Source organism: Solanum lycopersicum, chromosome 7 (genome assembly GCF_036512215.1).
Source record: "Solanum lycopersicum chromosome 7, SLM_r2.1".
NCBI classification, from domain to species: domain Eukaryota; kingdom Viridiplantae; phylum Streptophyta; class Magnoliopsida; order Solanales; family Solanaceae; genus Solanum; species Solanum lycopersicum.
Window position 1 is genome coordinate 64,648,822 of NC_090806.1, and position 22,794 is coordinate 64,671,615.

At 28.1% G+C, this 22,794-nt stretch overlaps 2 protein-coding genes across 2 annotated transcripts; one reads left to right on the forward strand and one right to left on the reverse strand.

Annotated features, from left to right (window-relative positions):
• The first annotated feature begins 7,868 nt into the window (after positions 1-7,868).
• ERF-F4 (ethylene response factor F.4) lies at positions 7,869-9,177 on the forward strand. Its single transcript, XM_004243323.5, has one exon. It carries the CDS (start codon positions 8,303-8,305, stop codon positions 8,978-8,980), a length of 678 nt encoding a protein of 225 aa, XP_004243371.1. The 5' UTR covers positions 7,869-8,302; the 3' UTR covers positions 8,981-9,177.
• Positions 9,178-20,571: 11,394 nt separating this feature from the next.
• On the reverse strand, positions 20,572-22,524 carry LOC101249100 (zinc finger CCCH domain-containing protein 2). The gene has a single exon (XM_004243322.5). It carries the CDS (start codon positions 22,298-22,300, stop codon positions 21,047-21,049), a length of 1,254 nt encoding a protein of 417 aa, XP_004243370.1. The 5' UTR covers positions 22,301-22,524; the 3' UTR covers positions 20,572-21,046.
• Between the last annotated feature and the right edge of the window lie 270 nt (positions 22,525-22,794).

Here is a 22,794-nt window from a genome sequence, read left to right on the forward strand (position 1 = left end):
ACTGAAGATTCATTTCTCAAACCGTTATTCAGTTTAGAACAAGGTTTTTGAGGAAATGACATATATATACCACTAATATTTACAATTAGCAATAAATAGTTCAACATTAATTAACATTTAATAGACAAATGAAAAATAAGCACAAAATAACCCAATTTAATTAATGACATTTTTATAGTTTTTATTTTTTATTTTTCTCGTATAACCAAAATCATCAAAAACAAAAATATACAAAATATACAAAATTATATATGCCATATGTAACCACCTAAAAATGTAAATTATGAATTTTCATATATTTTTTATTCGTTATTTGATAATAAAAATTAAACGGTATACTTGATGATATATAGAAGAATGGTGTGTTCATTCACTTAGTATTACTATACATTTATAGATATGTTATCCCGTCCAATGTATACATATTAAAAAGTAAACATTTTTTGTATTCATTCACTCATACTATGTATACACTGCAATTTTTTTTAATCAGGAAGATCATGTATGTATTGCATTCATGTATGCATATTCGTGTATTCTCTTAAAAATTGTATACATTTCAAATTCTTCATTCAGAAATGAGGATTGCACATGAAATATAAAATGCTCAATGAAAAACACACAAGTTGAACCGAATAACGAGAAGAACTTACATGACTATAAAATTAAGAGTTATGGATGGAGAATCCACAAAATTAGAATCAGTATCCCCAATCTTATAAATAACTAGGGAATTTGGCCGCGCTTTGCGCGGTCTTTAAAATATATATATTAAAGGATTTACTTTTTTCCAATCAATTATATAGTTTTCTTTATTTTCAAACGTAATACTATTACTTTATTTTTTTTACTTATATATTAATTATGAAGATCGTTTTGAGATGACGATTGAAATGAAACTTAACAAATTTAACATCTATAATCTATTAAATGAGGGATAGTACATTATTAATCAATATGTCAAATGTCAATATATATATTTTTTAATAATTTTATGTTTGAACAAGTAGTTAATATGTCACTTTCTACATTTTGTTGGAATATCAATGAGTTTGGATCTTTATATTACAACATATACTACGATATACTTTTTTTCTTGAGTATATAAGAATTATATTATAAAGTAACTGAAAAATATTAATGAAATACATCTACACATCTTATTATTCTTTTTCGTATTGATATGTCAAAAACTCCTTTAAATATTTCATTTTTCAATCGTTTTTGTTCCTTTTTCAAATATACAATTTAAATTTGTATGATTTTTGCGTGAATCACATCTATTGATATTTTAGATTCTTTAGTTGCATTTATATCAAAGATAATTGTTATCATTTGTCAAATTTGCTTTTTCAGAATGTTATCCAAAATGTTACGCTATTATTAAATTCAATATATTCAACCTTGAATGAGAATGTATGTTTTTCTTAATTATTAACCTTTTTACTATATTTTAATCTATATCTTTTATATGAAATATAAAGATAAATAGATTTATATAAACTACGTAAAAATATTTGATAGATAATAAACCTCTTCACATATTATATGTATAGAATAATAAAATTCAAAAGTTAATTAAATTAAATACTTTGATAATATGCTTTCATTTCAAATATACTTTTTGCATTCTCAAATCAATGATTGCACCTCTTTCTATATGAAATTACTATACGGAAAAGGGTCTAAAATACCCTCGAAGTATTGAAAATGGTACACAATTACCCTCCATCCACCTATTGGCCCCCAAATACCCTTCACATCCACCTTTGTGTCCAAATTTACCCCTTCATTAACGGACCAAAATTAAAAATAATTAAATAACAAATTTTTAATTATGTGTCACTCAACCATTGGTTGTAATTTAATTATTTAAAATAATTTTAAATCCATTCATTACCTACCCATTTTAACTAAACCCGCCCCACTTGACCCAATTTAAAATAATTTCCAAGACCAAGGAAAGCAGAACATCATAGAGGATTGAAGAGAGTATACATGTCCAATTTTCATCTCCCTTGTGTGTCATTCTAGAATCAATTTCTCTCTTTCTGTGAAATAAATTTTTATTTGCCAAATTGAAAGGCGCAGATGCAGCAACAAATAGGTTGCTGGTTATTAGTGAAGCTAAACCTGGAACATGTCTAATACAAAAAGCACCTCAAAGGATTGAGTACTAGAAATGGGATATACTCACTCCTAGGGAGATAGTGAATAGTAAGAAAGAACTATTGGAAAAAGTTTGTAGTACAAAAAGCCATTGCATTCCTGATCAAAAAAAGTTGCAGATCAAAAGCTAAGATAACTTGACCCCCTAAACCCATAGATTTCTCTTAAACCGTCATGGCTAGAGAGTTTCAACCAAAACTACAAACTGTAAAATTAAAAGAGGCTTATAAATAAACCAGCGAGACCAATTGGCAGGGTTGATGTCTGGAAATGAGAAGTGAGGATAGTTGTTTGATATGGAAGGGACTGAAATATTCCATGTTTCTCCATTTAAGAGGCACAATTGGGTCAAGTGGGGCGGATTTAGTTAAAATGGATGGGTAATGAATGGGTTTAAAATTATTTTAAATAATTAAATTACAACCAATGGTTGAATGCCACGTAATTAAAAATTATTATTTAATTATTTTTAATTTTGGTCCGTTAATGAAGGGGTAAATTTGGACCCAAAGGTGGATGTGAAGGGTATTTGGGGGCCAATAGGTGGAAGGGGGATAATTGTGTACCATTTTCAATACTTCGAGGGTATTTTAAGCTCTTTTCCGATTAATATATGGACCCCCTAAGGTATATACGCATTACTTAGTATATTCAAATAATTTAAAATCTTAATCATAATTAATCAATACTCATATGAAAAGTTTTTTATGTACCAAATTTTGTGTTTTATTTTTATAATATATTAAAAATCAAATCAATTATTTTTATAATATATTAAAAATCAAATCAACTTATTTAGTCATTTGTATTCATCTTTTATTTAAAATTTTCAAAAGATACATATTTAACATAAATAAATTAATTTATCAAATGCATGAATAAATTTTTTTGGCATATATTATTTGTCCTATTTTTAAATTTCATAAAATATGTATTAAATATTTATATTCACTATTTTATTTATTGTGATCTATATTAATTATACTTCAAAAGAGTTATAAAAATATGATTTTCATAGTATATAAAATAAAAGTATTTAATATTATAAATATTTGCGTGGAGCGCAATTAACGTATAAGTAAACAAAGCAAAAAAGAGAACAATTTCGACTAAAAGATTTACAAAATCTTCAATTATGGGATCAATATTTTCATTTATTAGATTTTGTTTTCAATTACTTCTTCCAGTTCATATAAAATAAAACGTGAAATAAAAAAATCGATAAACTAAAGTGAGATAAAAAATAAATAAATAAAATTATAAAAACGTGGTTCATCAAATTATACTATTCTTTTTCAATTGTTATTTTTTATGTTGGCAAATAAATTAAATATCTTCTATCATAGTTCATATATATATATATATATATATATATATATATAACATTTTCCTCATCATGAGGACATCAAATGTGAATTAAAATACATTAACATTTGCCTCAAAAGATTGTCTTACAATACACATTTATATAGATATTTATTAAGAAACACAATAAATTATCATAAGTTTACACATTTAAAATTTGAGAGCTATGAGGAGTTATAAAGATAATGGAAATATAAACTTAGACCCTAAGATTCTGTGGTCAAGAATATATCTCTTGAACATGAGTAACTAAAAAGCAAGAAAAAATGAATATGCATAATTCATAAGATTTTCCTCTATCATGAGTACATCAAATATAAATTAGAATACAATAACATTTGCTTAAAAAGGGATTGTCTTACAATATACATTTAAAATTTGAGAGTTATGAGAAGTTATAGAGATTATAGAAATATAAGTTATAAGTATAAAAAGGTATATATTTCTAGTTACGAGGAGTTATAGAGATTATAGAAATATAAGTTATGAATATAAAGAGATACATATTTCTTAGTTTAAGAAGGAAAATTAATGAGATTAATTTAAGGGAATGCTAAATTCAAAGTTCTAATTACTTTTGTAAGATTAGTTTCTCCCTTATCTATTTAATAAGAGAAAATGAAAAGGAAAGAAACTGAAAATGTTATTAATAGCAAATTACAATAAAAAAAATTCTCTATTCGAAATTAATTTTATTAGTCACAAATTTACATATATTCTCATATGGTTTCTTTAATAACTTAAAAAATGCAAACTTTATATGTTTAATTAAAACAACAACAATGTAGTGTATTATTATTTGATATCGGGTGTGCTCAATTCGAATATAGCATTAAAAATATTCAATACTAAAAAACATATTTATTTATTTATTTTGTGATTGATTACTAATATACTAAACCATATCATATACTTTTAGAGACAAAAATATTCAGTAGATATTAAAAAAGTGTACCATAGGTGATATACCTTTAATTCAACCATGGAAAAACCTAAAATATTAATTATATATATATATATATATATATATATATATATATATATATATATATATATATATATATATATAAACAAAAATGTGCATCTTTTCATCTTCAACAACAACAATGAATGAAATAATCATTTTTTGTTCAAAATGAAGAAATAAAATAAAAGAGAACAAAATAATGTTAATTGAAATCAAAATAATAAAACAATGAATCTTCAAAATATTTGAAAATCAATCAAACTTTTATACTACTACAACTCTCTATGCATGAATCTCTAAGATAATTAAGTTTCTTTCTTCATTTTGTTGAACTTGTACCAAATAATGTGATGAATCTTTCAAGAATTTATCGATGATCTTCATCAAAGTGAAGATCATATCGTGACATCATCTTTTCAGTGTCTTATTTTTTTATTACTTAACTACATGATTGATGAATAAAAAGATGAAGAAAATAAAATTAAAAGATTATACTACTAAAAAGAAAGAATGAGAAAATAGAAATGAACATACAATATCTCCATAGATGATTGATATTTATAGATAAAATAAGTATTAAAAATAGTTAAAAGAGAATTGAAAAGACATGTTATTTAAATAGAGAATGTCAATAGATGGGGGAGGGGGGGGGGGGGGGGGTTTGTAACTCATTTCATATAATTACAATATTAAATATGATTGAATTTTATAGTTAATAAAAAAAATATTTTATGAAAATAATAAAAAAAGAAAAAAAAAGAAGAAACAAATAGAGGCCATATAGAGGTCCCACATCAGCGGTTTTGGATTCAGATTTATATATATATATATATATTGACTAGGATAAGTTTCTTAAACATGACAATTGATACCCACAATTAATTACTATTACCTAATTTTTTTTACCTAAATTAAATATAACCTTCAATTACAAATTAAAACATAAAAAAAATTGAACGACAATACAAGAGGGAGTCAAACATAGGCTATCAAGTTAAGGAAATTGATGGGTAAATATCAACAAACCATCAAGAATTTGAAAGAGAAAAAGAAAAAATAAACTATGAATACGTGTTTTTATAGAATTCAATATGTAAAACTAATAAATAAGAAAACAAATTATCTCTTATTCAAAGTAATGAAGAAGATAATCAATAAAGAAACATGATTTAAAAGAATCGTGTATGTATAGCATAAGAGAGAAAAAAAATGAAGAAAAAAACCACTTCCCAATAAAAAAGAACATCATGCTATCATTTTTTAAAATTATCAATTTAATTTTAAAAAACTTCTCAATTTGTGAGCTACTAATTGTAAAATTTAATTTAATTTTTTTTTATCAATAAAATAAAAAAAGGCTATATATATTACCAATTAGTAAAACGAAATGTCATGCTATGCCTTTTTTTCGTTTAGAATAGGGCTCATCGACCCGTAGTTTGCCAAAGTCCAATATTTTCCCAACTATTTTCATCCTTCCTTTTTAGAAAAAATTACTTTGGTAAATATTTTTTAATAAATAATTACTTATTTAAGTGATACTTTTATTTATCATCATTTATAACAACACATAATAATCTTATGATAAATTTACAATCTATATTAAAATGGGATAATTGTATATAATAGCAAATTAATAATCTAAAATAAATGGAGTAGCTATGGTTTGATTTAATTGTGCACCATAGCAAACGTTAACCAAAGTTTGTTAGTCGCCTCTCTCCCAAAAATCTCGTTCGCCACTCTCCCTCTGCTCGCCTCTCTCGCTTTTATACACAGAAGTGTATAAATTGTGTTTCTGTTTTGTATAAAGCGAGAGAAAATTGTATATACACATGCAAAAACATATATCTTCGTGCTATACACTTAATTATACAATTTACAAACATTTTACTTCAATTCAATTGTAGAAAAATGCAAATTTTATACAAATATTGCAGTGAAAAAGACCAACGAATTATACAATTACGAATTATACAATTGCAGTAAAATACAATTTTCTCTCGCTTTATACAATAGAAGTGTATGTATGGTGTTTCTGTTTTTGTATAAAGCGAGAGAAAAACATATGTATTCTTCCTATACACTTATAATAATGCAATATACATATATTTTACTTCGATTCAATTGTATGCAAAGAAAATTTTATGCAAATATCGCAGCGAAATAGACAACGAATTATACAATTGTGCATTATACAATTGCAGTGAAATAGGATAGCGAATTATACAATTGCAGCGAAATAGGCCAGCGAACTATACAATTTAGGCCAGCGAATTATACAATTGTATATGTACAGCGAATTATACAGTTTTATGTTTGCTATGGAGCGCAATTATGCAAACTTTGTTATAGCATACAAATATAAATTTTTTATTTGCTATACGTGAAAGTTGCCCTATTAAAATTGAAGACTAAAAATCACATAAATTTTAGAAAAACTCAACAGTTACACCGATAATCTATCGATAAATAATTTTTTTATATGTATATTTCGCCCTTTTCAATTTTACTACTTTAGCATAGTAAGAGTTGATTTGTTTTTATTGGTAAAGGTGGAGATGTGAAGTGAAGTGCATAACGAGTCAGAATGTAATAGTATAATTCAACTAACACAACAATAACAACAGCTGTTTACTTTACTATGAATTAATAAAAAACAAAATAAAAACCAAGAGTTTACTTTGTCAAGCCGCATAGAGACATGAGGGACCTTCTTTTATAAAAGACGCGTAGAGCGCGGAAAAAGGACGCGTGTCTGCTGAACCTAGTGTCTCATCCATCGAAACAAATTCATTTTCGAATCTAATTCAATTTCAAAAATTTAATTTAAAAAATATTATTTAAATTTATATAAAATAACAACCTTTCCTTTGACGATTGGTACAGGTTTACTAATCTTTATTAAAAAATATTATTTTAATTATCAAAAAATTTAAAAGTGTTTTCGATAGTTTCTTTATCTAAAATTATTCCTATATTAGGACAGCTGTGTATTATTTGATTAGTTAGCGGCGATTGGCACGTGAAATATGGCGCTGCCGTATATGTATTTTTATACTATGCTGTACTAGACGCTCTCTTTTTGAATTGGTCGTCATCTAAATCCCCACTTACAAAACATATTTACTCTCTTACCCTTTTGCATTTGTCATCCACGCTCCAATAATTATTCATTTTTCAACCAAAAAAAACAAAACATAGCAATTTTTTTTATCTAAATCTTTTATTTTACCTGTCCATAATTTCTTTTAACAATATTAGGTATCAAATATATCACAAACAACTTTTTTTAAATCATTCATGCAAGTGCTTGTGTATCCAATAATACATCAAACGAAGTAAAAAAAAAAGAAGATAAATTTACCGACAAAATAACGGAAGTATATAATAATACAAAAGAGTAGGTTACACGTGTCCATGAAGAAGCGTGGAGTAGAAAATAAACAAAAGAGTAACACAACAACGATAACATATAAACCTCACTCCTAATAAAACGGCCGTCTAGATTAAAATATAAAAAACAAAAATTCAAAGCCGGCAGGGCCGGGCAAATGAACAATCTCTAAACTTTATTTGTGTACGTAAACGCCCGCGTGCCACGTAATGCTCTCCATTTTCTCAATTATTACACACACACTCTACATACCCTGCTTGGGCGGCGCCTTCTCACCTCCAGTCAAATCCCTCGTTGACCGCGCCCCACTTTTTTTCATCTTTCTCTTTCTTCCAATTATATAAACCGCATACTCTTCATTCATATTTTATAAAACACCAATTCAAAAAATCGTATCAGCACCTATGGCTGTGAAAGATAAGGCTGTGAAAGGAGGTAATGTGAAAGTGAATCATGGAGTTAAGGAAGTTCACTACAGAGGTGTAAGGAAGAGGCCATGGGGTCGTTACGCTGCGGAGATTCGTGACCCGGGTAAGAAGAGTCGGGTCTGGCTGGGTACTTTTGATACGGCGGAGGAAGCGGCTAAGGCTTACGATGCCGCTGCCAGAGAGTTTCGTGGACCTAAAGCGAAGACGAATTTCCCCTTTCCGGCGGAGATGAATAATGTTGGTAACAATAACAGTCAGAGCCCGTGTGGGAGCAGTACCGTGGAGTCATCCAGCGGAGAAACGGTTGTTCACGCGCCTAATACGCGACACGCGCCGCTGGAGCTGGATCTCACGCGCCGTCTCGGTGCCGCTGCTGAAGGTGGACGTGGAGGTGTCGGCTACCCGATCTTACACCAGCAGCCGACGGTGGCGGTTCTGCCGAACGGTCAGCCGGTTTTGTTGTTTGATTCTATGTGGAGACCGGGAGTTGTTAGTAGGCCGTATCAGGTTGTACCGGCGACGATGGAGTTTGCCGGTGTCGGTGCCGGAGTTGTTACTAGTGTGTCGGATTCGTCTTCCGTTGTGGAAGAGAAACATTATGGGAAAAAGGGACTTGATCTTGATCTTAACCTTGCGCCACCTATGGAAGTTTAAATTAATGACGACGATAATCTAATTTTGTGAGAGAGATTAAGAGAGTGACAGAGCTAATGGCTGATTTTTGTATATAAGTTCAAAAGAATTGATTGCTTTTTTTTTTTTGGCAGCTGAAACTTTCTCGTGCTGTTTCTACCATTTGTAACTCTAAATCCTTTTAATTAATGAGAAAATTCCATATTTTCTCCTTTCTATTTTTCATGTTCATTTTCATTAGCCTAATTTCAACAACGTATTGTTATGAGTTTGTAATATTGAAGTTCATTTTCTCTAAGTTCTGAGATCTTTTAATTGATTAATTAATTGGAGGCGATTAATGATGGATAAGATTAGATTCCTCATTTCTCAGAGATTTCTAATTGCCGGCCAAATCTAGAATAAAATCAAAGAGTCGTAATCTATAGTTTTTGTAACAGAGTAAAATTGGAAAAATAATTCAACTTAGATCTAGATTCATTGTTTTTTGGTTGCAATGTCAAAGTAAATGTGATTCTTTTTTAGGTGGTGTTTGGCCAGATGTAAGACTGGGAAAAAAACTTAAAATAAATGCAAAAAATACTTCCTTATTTTTCATTTTAAAGATATATATGAAAGCGCCGTTGTATAACAGGTGTCAATTCTGCTCCACAAATCCACCAACAAGAAATTTTAAAAAACCATAACTAATATGTTCATCTTTAATATTTGATAAAAATCAGTCCAAATAAAAGTTGCATCTGTAGAAAATAAATAAATAATATTATTAAAAGTCATTCATAATTAGTTTATAATAAATGACCGACGAGGCAGAAGAGTACATTGCGCCCCTATCCGAATATGAATAGAGGGAATTCCGTGTGGGAAGGGTACATGTCGTGTTAAAGTTGGACGGCACGTGTACTATTTGTGCCTGCCGTCCATCTTTTTTAAAAAAGAAAAAAAGAGAATAATTTGGTGGGGGAGAGGATAATTACGATCCAAAATTAATTTGATTAATTTAATATTTTAAATAAAAAAATTAAATATTATAAATTATATAAAAAATATTATAAATTATAATTTTATATTATTAATTTAATTTTAATTAAAAAATTTTATAATTTAACTCTAAAAATAAAAATTGCGACAGATAATAACCGAAGGAAAGAAGTATTTTTGGTAAGAAGCAAGAAAGAAGCAGGAGACAGCGGGATTATAGGTCCCACCTTCTTGGACTTTGTAACTCTGTCGGCTTGGCCCCACTTCCTTCGCCGCCGGAATTTCTGCTATTACATTATAAAAAATAATAGAAAACTTTTTTCTTTTTCGTTTTCCTCTTATTTTTATATCGGTGCGCCATGCGGCGGCCATCGGGAGTTTTTTTATTATTAACTTTGTTAGTAGAACTTAAGATTTCACATAATTAGCTGGACTGTAAAAAAAATTGGCTGGTGAGGAAATATTTATTTGTGATTTTTTAGTTTTATATTTGTGGATCGTTTATTAGATATGTTGTTTCATTTTGTAATAAGTAATAAATATTTTATATTATTTTTAATTATTATGTTGAATTTTTTAGAAGTTAATTTAATTAATTTTTAATATTATATTAGATTAAATTTATTTAATATTTTAAATAAAAAATTTAAATATTAAAAAAATTAAAATATTTTTATATTTAATATGCTGAAAAAACCCGATAAAATATTAATCAAAATAATTATTTTTTGACTAAAAAATAAATATAACAATTAGAAATAGACAAAGATAAAAATTACAAAAGTTTATAAAACTTATGTTAAGCTACATGTTTAGAAAGAAAAAAAGATATTTTTTAAAAATTCATACTCACTCAAAGTTCATTATATAAATTGGGAAAAATGAAGTGTTATCTTTTGATAACTCTTGTCAAAATCATTATCTTGAATTTTTATTATTATTTCCTCTTCGTCTCTTAAATCTTATAAATTTAGACGAAATTGACATGACAAACTTAATGACGTGAAATTATTACTATCTTTATCTGCCCCATGCCTAATATTACTCTTATTAGTAGTTAATATTGTTTCTTCCCTTTATATTTTGTGGGTTTTTTTTAATTTTATTGAGAAATATGTGTTAACGTGCGAATAAAATCACATGTTAAATTATTATATGAGTTTGATAAACTATTTATTTTGTCATCCAACCGTTTGGACAAACACATAAAGGGAAACATGTAGGTGTTGTTGTATCCATAAAACACATAAGTATGAGAATGACACAATGATTCTCCAAGTAATAAGTCCATGAGTATTAACGATGGCCATAGTAACTCTGAATTATGAATTGTTGGATGTTAGTAATATATTATTTTAATTTTAAAATATATCTAATTTTTTTCTTTTTCATTTTTAGTTAAAATATATTAAAATTAAAAAGTAAAAATATTTAAAAAATAAAATAACATAAATAAAATATTATTCTGATTGAATTATCTCACTAAAAAAGATTTTTTTTTTTAAAAAAAGATTATTTATTACGTGATATCAAAAAACAATAAGTTTAAAATTTGAATTCTACATTCATTTCTACTTTTGAAATCCAACATAACATATTCGGTCGGCAAAAAGATGCTTTTTGCAAAATTCGAAATTCTTGAAGGAAAACTTGTCACCACTAGTATTTCTTAGTACGTCAACAATCAATTATTAATATTTCAAAATTGATGTAAACTATTTTTTTCTTTTCGAAGTTCAACTATAATTTAAATTTAAATATCTTAAAACATAGTAAAAATATGATTGCAATCTTTCTAGGAAAAATGTTAAATATATTGCGAATTATCGTAAATGATATACAAATACTTTCGTTATATTTTTAGAATATTTGTGTCTCTATCGTCTTAATACTAAATCACATATACATTTATATTAACGAACATACACGTGTTATGATATGATATTTATCGATAAATAAGATTATGAGCCTGTTTGGCTCAGCTTAAAAGCTGGTTTTTGACTTATTTAGTTGTTTGGCAATAATCAAAATAACTTATTTTTAAGTTAAAAAAACTTATTTTAAACCAAAAGTTAAAAGTTAGAGTATGGTGTTTCTTTTTTTAGTTTATAAGCTGTTTTAAGTTGACCATATTTTTATCTTTTTGCCCTTAATATTTTTATACAATCTCCAAATTACCCATATAACCCTAACATTTCTTTCTTCCATTTTTACCTTTTCACGTTTGACATAACAACTTTCGTACTTTTATCCAAACGCATAACTGCTTATTTTAAAAATAAGTTTCAGCACTTTTAAAAGTACTTTTTTAAAATTACTTTTATTAAGTCCATCCAAACAGACCCTATATGCATTATGTTGAAAGACATATATACTTTAATTTTTTAACAATTATAACGAAAAATATATGCATACTATTTACGATAATTCATAAATACACTTGTCATTTTCCCCATCTTTTGCTATTACAATTAATCAAAATATTGATGATCTGGAGCTGATAAAATATGATCGGGATATTTTTGCCACATCTGAAATTTCATTTTTTACTTTAGCAATTTCTAGAAACTTATTTTTTTAATCTAGAATATAAAACGAGTGAGAACACGCGCGTCCATGTGCGTGTGAGGGAGGAAGTGAGGGGTAGGGACAAAAAGAGGTACAACTAAGCACGTGGGAGGCGTGGGGGCATAACGGCGACGTGTCGGCGCAATCGAGATTCATCGCCGCCTCGCCACCTTTGGTTATCTGCATAAATGGACGCCGTACGTGGGTCCTGCACCTGGGCCCAACTGTAAAAGCCAGTTTTGTTCGCCTCCTTAATACCACACGGCTTTCGCGATTCGAACGAATCTAATAACTTTTAATTATATTTTATATTAATAAATAATAAAATATAAAAATATCATTATTTATGTATTAATTTAAATATTTATAAATTTTAAAAAGCGAAACGTGAAAACTAAAAAGCTAATTATGAAATTATAATTATTTTTTTTTATATAATTTGGGATGTACCTACCTACCAAGGGCGGTTTTTGGGGGGGGGGTTTAAATGAGAGAATAGCGTGTTTAGCGGCACGTGTCACATGACAGTGCCATTAAAAGACTGTCATTTGCATTCAGTAAAGGGGCGGCTACTGTTGCCCACACACCTCCTTATCTTTCATTTCAAACTATAGTTGTAGTGTCAGATGTGTGTAAATAGGTTGCTGTAATTTTTGACTACTTTAAAATTATATACTCAAATTACATATCACATTACTCCATTTCAATCAAATAATGTACTCCCCATACCCTATTAGTTATCATATTTTATATTTTTAAAGTTTAATATAAAGATTTTATATTATAATAAATGGAGGGGTAATAATCTATCAGTAATCGTCTTTTATTCTTATTCAGAGATTTCAGGTTTGAGCCTTGAATATAAAAAAAGAAATTTTGAAGCGTCACTCATGAACGAACCTTATAAATCGCGATTTAAATTTGCTGGAACTTAATATCAACTTCAAACATCGAGCGAAAAACTAAAAGAAGAAACACTCTCGGTCTCATATTATTGTGACGGTTGGATAATAACGAATCGTAATTAGGATTTTTCGGTAGATATTCACTAGTCTTTTATGTAAATTACAAGTTCTTTAATTTCTATGATTAGGATAGGTTTTGTTTTGTATTAAAACTATATTGTCTACATTATCAGACTATAAATAAATTATATATCGGTAGACTTGGTCATGCGAGAAACTAACGACTGACCATTTTCTCTATTCTAATTGTCACTTATTTTTAATATTTGCAAGATTGTCTTAACCTTTAGTCATTAAAGCTATCGTTCGAAGTCCCATTTTAGAAAAATAATTATTTATGCATGTTTATTTTTTAAAAAAAATTATATGTATTATGAGTTTTATGATATTTACTAAGGAAATTGTATTTGAGATGAATATAAATTTGAACTTCAAAAAAAAAAACTCAACCTTAGGCAGAGGTTTGAAAATCATTCCATTTAAAAATTTGATGAAAATATGAAAAATGAAATTACAAATTCCATTTGAAAAATCTTGTAGGGTTGATTATTTTATATATGCAGAGAAGATAAAACTATTTTTTCATTTCAAAATAGATTTGAACCAATTAAAGTATATAAAAATGTTTTTTTTCTTATTTAGTAGTAAAATATTGAGATTTCCAGATGATGAGGATTTAAAGAAATATTGTGTTGACTTTGAACTTTCTTTAACGCATAATAGTTATTCTGATATTGATGGTTTAGATTTACTTTTTTAATTAAAGGTGTTAAGAGAAATAATACAAGTAGAAGGTAACGATTTAATACTCAATTAAATAAAAAGATTTGATTGTTTTTCGAAAAATATGTCGCTTATAGAATAATGCTAACAGTTCCTGTAACTGTTGCCTCATTCGAAAGAAGTTTTTTCGAAATTGAAATTGATTGAATCTTCTTAAGATCAACAATATCTCAACTATCAAAAGAGATTGAATGAATTAATTATATTAGTATTTAAAAATAAATTATCAAAATAAATTGATTATAAATAATACATAATAACTTTACATATAAAATAGCTAAAAATAATACATTTAAATAAAAATATATATGACAAAATAATATTTTAATGCTCTTTTCTTAAATTTCACTTTACAGTTATTGAGTCGACCAAAACTTTTGATATTTTGATGGCTAGCAATGACATTTCACATCTTATTATTAATTGGTAAATAAATTTCACTTGTTTCATTTCTATCATGTTTTTGATTGGTAAAGTGATAAAGAGGATAAGCACTGATGTTGGGTTAATGGATACTTAAATTGGATGGACCGGATTTTATATAAGTGGGTTGGTAAAATAAAAATATGAAGCAAAATTTTAATTATATTAAGAATATATTCACGTAGGAGCCAGGCATAAGCATCATATATGACATAATAAAAATCGTGACATAATACTTAACTGTCAAGTTGAATGACAAGGATAAATATATAATTATATAAAAAGCGAAACTTTAAAAAATGATTTACTAGTCAAACTTTTCAGAAAAATATGTCGAAGTTTATTGAAATCTGTGACTATCTCATCTAAAAGATTATAATATTAAAAAACTAAAATTCTGTTCCATTTAGATGACGATGAGATTCCAATCCTAGAACCTCTGCTTGGGTTGATATCATGTCGAAGTGAGTGACTATTCATCTAAAAAAAAATAAATTAGTATTTAAAATATATTTTTATCAATTAATTATATTCTCAACACAGTCATTTACTATCCGAGCTTACTGCAAAAATGCCTTGAAACTTCTTGCTTTCAAATTATCTGAAATTAAGTTAAACTTTAGCCACTTCATTATCTTGGTTCTCTTAGCCCATATTCGACCACCTAGTAATGGGCCTGCTTTAACAGCACAGGCCCAATATAATACCTATTCATATTTGGGCTTGGACTTTGATACATGTTTACCCTGAAGGCCCATGCAATATTTTCTAGACTTTTGCATTAACTACCAAATACATTCATTTTGTTTTCAAAATAAGTTTTATATACAATACCATTACAAAATTTACTAAGGGAAACAAATCTGTCTGGTTACTAGAAGAATCAATTGTAACAGGATTGGTCCTTAGCTTCAAATTGATTTACTTGTTACTAAGACAATTAGATATTTTTATCAAGAAAAAGAAATAATGTGATGTATTATAAATATAAATGTGAATTTTTTTTTTTTGAAACAAGAATGTACAAGTTATGGTCTAATTATTAATGTTATTTTAATTTCATTTATAGATGAAAAGAAAATTCTACATATAGTAAAAATAAAATGTCAAGGTTTGCCCCACAATTATACATAAGTGATGATGAAGGGATGTTAGTTATGTTCAACCTAATTTACAAGTTGGATTCATGTAACTAGGGTAGGGTAGGCAAGGAGAGACAGATTTAGGATTTTCAGTAAAAGAATTTTAAATGTACTTTTAAAGATTAAAATTTTAAATCTTTAAGAAAAATTTTGAATTTCCTAATTCACTATGCCAATATCTAGGTTGTCTTGTATTCAAGTGATTCAAAATTAATATAGATACAAAATATATTTTATTTATCGTGTATAAACAATATAGTTTTTGTCGAAGGGGTTTGATTTGGTTTAGATCTCTACGTATGTTAAAGGATGATCAGTCGAACATTCTCTGTAAGAAAATTATAAAGTCATATATATATATATATATATATATATATAGGTATATATAGGCCTAGTTATATGTAAAAATTCTAGAACACTAGCTTTAGAAATTTTTTTAACTTCACCATATATAGCTCTAGGTAAACATTTCTTGTCTAATATTTTGCATACACCACCACTATACATGAGAAAACAAGTGTGAAAACTAAGGCAAACTCGTGTAAGGAATATTATTGAGCCATGCCCCAACACAAATTTAAAAAGTTACTTGAGTGGTATAGTATGGGCCTTATTGTCCCATTATTAGCATAGCATAGAATTCATTTCATAAAACCAACAAAAGAGAATGAACATATCTATAGGAAGTGAATATGTATATGGGTGAGTAGGTCATAGAAAATATGGCATGTGGGGGACCTCTTCATGAATTAGAAAGCATAGGTCACTTTTAGTGTTAGGCTGGCTATTCCCCACTTCACATACCATTTCTTGTGAATCTATGACAACAAATATATCATTCACCTAACCCTAGCAAGAATATTGGCAAGCAAACTCTACCCCATATGGATGTAGATAGACTGAATTATAGTCTTTAATGCCCTACCTTCCTTGCTGTATTAGTACCCTCCTAGGAAACATACAATATGAACATATATACAATGTGCAATCATATATGCAATACCACCTTGTTTACTCATGCCATGTTTGGTACTTTTACTCGTAATAATCGCGATATGTGAATCAGTTTGTGCATATAAATTCATGCATTGATTTCATGAGATAATTATTATTTAATATTTTCTTACATGCACATGTAACGAGTAACTCTATGTCTATCATAACTTAAACATATGAAAAGAAATTACTCAATATTTTTTATCTGTATTGAAATTTGAATATGTGACTAGAAATTTTTTAATTTAGTTTATTAATTATTAACCACACCCTTAAGTGCCACATGCCATGTTTAATATTACTCCACTTGTCCTAAACCATGGTGAGAGCATGTGCATAGTTAGGTCAAGTTTCAAGATTTTATCCAAGAACCTAATAATATATCTCCCTCCTAGTACCTTAATTATAGAGAGAACAATTAAAAAAAAAGATAGCTAGCTAGGTCTGGGTAATTGCACTTAATTAGGGGTTTTGGCCTTTAGGTAGCTACAAAAAAATTGAAGTACATTAGAGTGCTTTTGGTATTGCCTGAGTTCACTTTCTATGGCAAAAAGTATTTTCTAGAAAATTTCTTATATTATTAGTTGGAGAAGTTAGATACTATTATTTAATAGGAAAGTTATGCAATAAAGTAAATTTATATTATTTAATTTTTTATGATTATCACTCGTGACTAAACATTATACATTAATTAAGTGGGTTGATTTTAAATTTGTATAATTAGTTATTTTGTATATGTATAATTCGTCAGAATATACAAATACATATGTATAATATATAAGTATTTAACTTATATACATATACAATTCATCCTTCTCCCACTTTTTGTCCTCTTTGGCTCGCCTCTCTCCTCCCTCTCCCAATCTAGCTTGCTTTATATACAAATGTATATGTATAATATACAATTATATACATATATAATTCACCTCTCTCGCTCTCTTCTCTCTCCTTCCACTCTCGATCTCTCTCGTCATATATACAAATACATATGTATAATATACAATTATCTAATCAATATACAGTTCATCTTTCTCCCACTCTTTTCCCCCTCTCTCTCGCATCTCTCCTCTTTCTCTCAGTCTCGCTCATCCCTCTCCTTCATATAACATGTAGCTATAGCTACGGAGAGTTGATTAATTATTTTCTAATTATTAATATTTATTATTATAGTTAATATTCAATGTATAATTGCAGAAAATATTTTGGAGATTATATAAAGATAAAAGATAATTATAAGGAGATGATCTTGCCAAAGACATTTTTTCTCTCTTGAGGGATATTAACCAAACATAAAAAAAATTACGTCGTAAAAATATATTCTTTTAAAATGACTTTACTGATATTGACCACACGACCTCGAATAAATTTTTCAAAATTTTTTTATTTGATTGGTCTAAATTCCTTTTTTTTTTTTTTAAGAAAGAAGATTTTTCTTAAAAATTAAAGAATATGACTTTCGTTTATAAAGTAGAAAATATAAAATGCTTCAGGTTAACTCGAGTGATATTTATATTTGTTATATTATGTCGTCCCATACTTCAATATACACTTTATCTTCACTCCAATCTCACCATCTCGCGAGTCACGTCGATCTCTCATAGTATTTATTTATATTAAATATAAATATTTGAAAAAAAAATAATAGTGAAAAAATAAAAATTAAAAAGTTTATTGCACCCAACAATTAAAAAGAAAAACATTTTTCTTTCTCATGATGTCATATGAAAATAAAAATTTACTATCACTATGAAATAAATATGAAAAAACCCGCACACAACGAATCAATTATGTTTACCAAAAAGGGTTGTAAGGAGTTCTATTCTTTCTTTCAAATCAGATGTTTATAATTTGAGTTTTTTGTAAATATAATTATTAATTTTGGTTCAGAGTTTTCTGTAAATAAAGTCGTCAAAGTAAACTATTTATTCCAATATAAATTGTTCAAATAAATTTAAATATATTCAAATTTCAATTTACCACAAATGAAAAAAAAATAAATTCAAAGATAATTTTATTGCAATTAATGATTAATTTTGTTGAGAGAGCTCAACCCTTCTCCATTTTCTCAAAATTATTTTATCCAAAATTAATTATAAAAAAACTACCAAAAAACAAAACAAAAACATAAAAAGATGTCATGATGATACCCATAAAATCCAAAATAACAAAAATACAAACTATATTCCATCATAAAGTTCTCAAAATATCCTATTTTCTGTACAATCTGCATGGATGCCACATGTCTCACCTTCAAGCTTTGATACGCCACCGCAACTTTAATTAATTTGTCTCATTATTACTCTCATAGTTTTAACGCCTATACACTAGCGCATCCAAAATTTTTGTTTAAGAAATTTGAAAAATAAAGATATAAATGTATACATAAATTTTTTTAAGTATATTTTTGACACGTTTTTAAAATAAAAAGTACTTGAAAAACATAATTAAGGAATTCACCAACTTAACATTCACGAGTCCTATCATTAAGTCGTCTATTTTAATTTGTTACGGAAGGTGTTTAAAATATACACATTTATAAAAACACAAAAAATTTACTATATATATCGTGTATTTTATTTTTTTTACAGAAAGTGTGCGGCTGAACACCCTAGACCAAAATTGGTCCGTCCGTGCCTCTATATATCAAAAATATTTTTTTCATTTTAACTTGTCCTGTTTATGTCTCAAAAGAGTTAAATTGCTTCTCAATTTTCCAAACTCTAACCAAAAAAAAAAAAAAGAGTAAAAATGAACACCTATTTATATATATCGTTAATTACTCCTGTCTTTATATTAAATAAATGTTTTTCAGTTTATACGAATACTTAAAAGAAATTATTGATAAATGAGTTGATTTTATTATTCTTTTCATATAGTAATTAATTGATTTTATTATAATTTTCTTATAGATTAGCTTCTTTTAAAAAATATTTTAATTCCTAAAAGTATAGAAATTATAGACATAAAATTTTAAAAAATGTCCTCCTTTATTTCTATTTGTATAACATCATTTTATTTTTATATTTTTTGAAATTTTCATTTATTGAAACCGAGTTTTTAACAAATATACATAAATAATTTATTTAAATATATGTTACCATTTTAGATTTAAGAAATGTCAGTAGATTATCATTTCAATAAATCAAGTTCCCAACAAAAGCATAAATAATTTACTTAATTATTCACATTTCTTATTTTCAAACACACAAGCATAAGAAATTTATTTAATTATACATCACTATTTTATATTTCTCATTAAAGGTAAGTAAACTATCATTATCTCATTTCTCTTTGAAGTTAAATTTTTCATAAATAAACATAAATAATTCATTTTAATTAATACAATTATCTTATATTTATTAAATTTACATTTTTAAAACTAATAATTTTTCAGAATTAAAATAAAAATTACGTGCTGTTCATTAATGATAAATATTTAATATAAAAAATACGATATATACATATATTAACGAATAATGTAAGACATAAGAGCATACAGAATGGACTAGATATGAAATAAATATTTTATGAAAGCAGAAACTTTTTAGTAATAGCATGGAATATCTCACTAATAGAAATATCACACGAATTATATCGATACTCCTTTTTCAGCAACTGCACGGAATTGTACGAAGTTCAAGAATTTTATCTTAAACGAATCCACATTTTATTTCTTCAAAAAATACTATAAATAGCATTGAAGAAAATCCCCAGAAACAATTTACTCCATTGATTTTAATGCAAAAGAAAGATGTAATTCAACATATTATATTAGTTCAATTTAAACATTAATACAACATCATAATCAACTCACACGAACAAAACGGAAATTGAAATTGCAAATTACAGCTTTATAATCAACAGACCCGACCCAGAAATCTTACATTCATTAAAAATTAAGGCAACAGAAAAATCTAATAAGCTTTTCCAGAATTAGTAAAAATAATAACAGTAACACATCTTCATCTTCGTCGTCATCCTCCATCTCTTCCATCTCATATATACACTCTTTTGTTCTTGTTGATTATATATGGATGGTGCAGTAGCAGCAGCTAGTAAATTAAAACAATACACTTAAAAACTTGTATATACAAAAATCATCCTTACTCGAATCTCTCAATAATTTCTTCCTCTGTCGTCATCATCAACAATTGTTTAATTTGTAGGACCACAAAAAAGCGAGCTCCATCAATGGCCCATGAGCTCTCCATAACTTTTTTTTTCCCTTTTCAAGTCAGTAGGTCATTGACCCATCCCAGATCTGGTCCTCCACTTAATCCATTGTCACTGTAAAATCTGTTCGTACCATTGTTATTGTTCAGTTCTTCTACAAAGCTCAACCTCGAGCTCGAAACAGGGCTAGCAGATGGAAATTCCCTTGCGTAAAATTTGGTTCTGGAGTTAGAAATTGGACTTGGAGATGGAGTCGAAGGCGAAAGAAGGAACTGCTGCTGATCATCGTAACTACTGTTGTTGAAATTCACATCAAGCCATGGTAAATTCCCATCAAAATTAACAGAATGAGAGTGAGTAGAAGCTGCTGCTGAAGAATTGGGTTCATGATTCACATTCATAGCTTCCAATGAGCTAACCAATTCAGTAAGTGCATCTTTGTAACTCATCAGCCCAGATGGATCCAGCTGACACATTCCAGAGGACGACGCCTCAACACTACCAAAACGCTCACTGTAACGCGAGATGGGAGAAGAAAACTGGTTTCTATTTGCAGGGGAAAGAGGCGGTGAGAGGGATGGGGACATAGGGGGAGAGATATGTGACATACCGATTAAAGTAGAAGTCGGGGAAGCAGAAACAGAATGGCAAAAAACACAACAATGGTTCAGATTTCTGTATTTTTTCTCTGAATTCAAATTCTTAGGTGATGAGCCACTTTCGTAACAACCAGGTGGAAGTACACGAAGCTGCCTCGGCGTATGTGCAAAGAAACAAATCTTCCGTTTACAGTTTTTCCCATCTTTGCATGCTTCAGTTCTATAACGAGTTGGATGAAGCCAACACTCAAACACCCCGTGTGCAAACTCACAATTATCACCCCTGCTACAATTTCCTTTTCGAAATTCAGAACAGACCGTACCGGAATAATGAAACCTCCTCGGATCCCTCCGTCTCGCCTTCTCTCCCGGATGAGCAAAAGGACAATCCGTCCAATCGTGGCTCCGGCTACGAGTACACCGCCTTACTTTAAACTCATACATACGAAAATGATCAGATGAATACGGATCAGCATCGTCATCATCGTCTAAACTGTTGTACGGTAAAAACTTCTGAAATTGAGCGTCTGATTCAGACTTTGGCGAGTCCATAAACTGGACATCAGAAACAACATGGTCGATTGATGAAAGAGTAGCACGACGGCTTAGTAATTTTCTCGGTGGAATATCAATGTCACGAAGAGATTTCTTGTAGAGTTGATGCGAAGGATGAAATTTATGGTGGTGCAATTCAGCACAAAGGCCTTCCATGATTTGAAAATGGAGAAATGTTTATAAAGTGAATTAGAGAATATTGGGGGACATGAAAAAAAGATGTGAACAAAGGGATGATTATATAGTAAACAAAAAACAAAATGAAATGAATATATTTGATAAAACATATTATTTTCTTAGAGTGACGAGGATGGTGTGAGTGATGGGCAAGGAAGTGCGTGGCTGAATAGCATTAGGGATTGACATGCAAAGAGAGATAGGTGGCAGCTCCATACATACTTCTTCTGCATGCAATATTAGTTTTTTTTTGGTATGAAAAGACAATATTCTCCTTATTGTTGTTGTTTTTACACGCTCTCCTATTTTAATTTACGCTATACATTTTTTTTTAATTTTATTTAACTTTTATCATAAGATTTATACTTGTTATATTGTTAATTTAAATCGTTATTTTTTTTGTTTTTTATATGTGTCACATTTGGTCTCTAATTTTTTTTAAACCTTTTAGGTGATGCGTTTAAAAATTATAA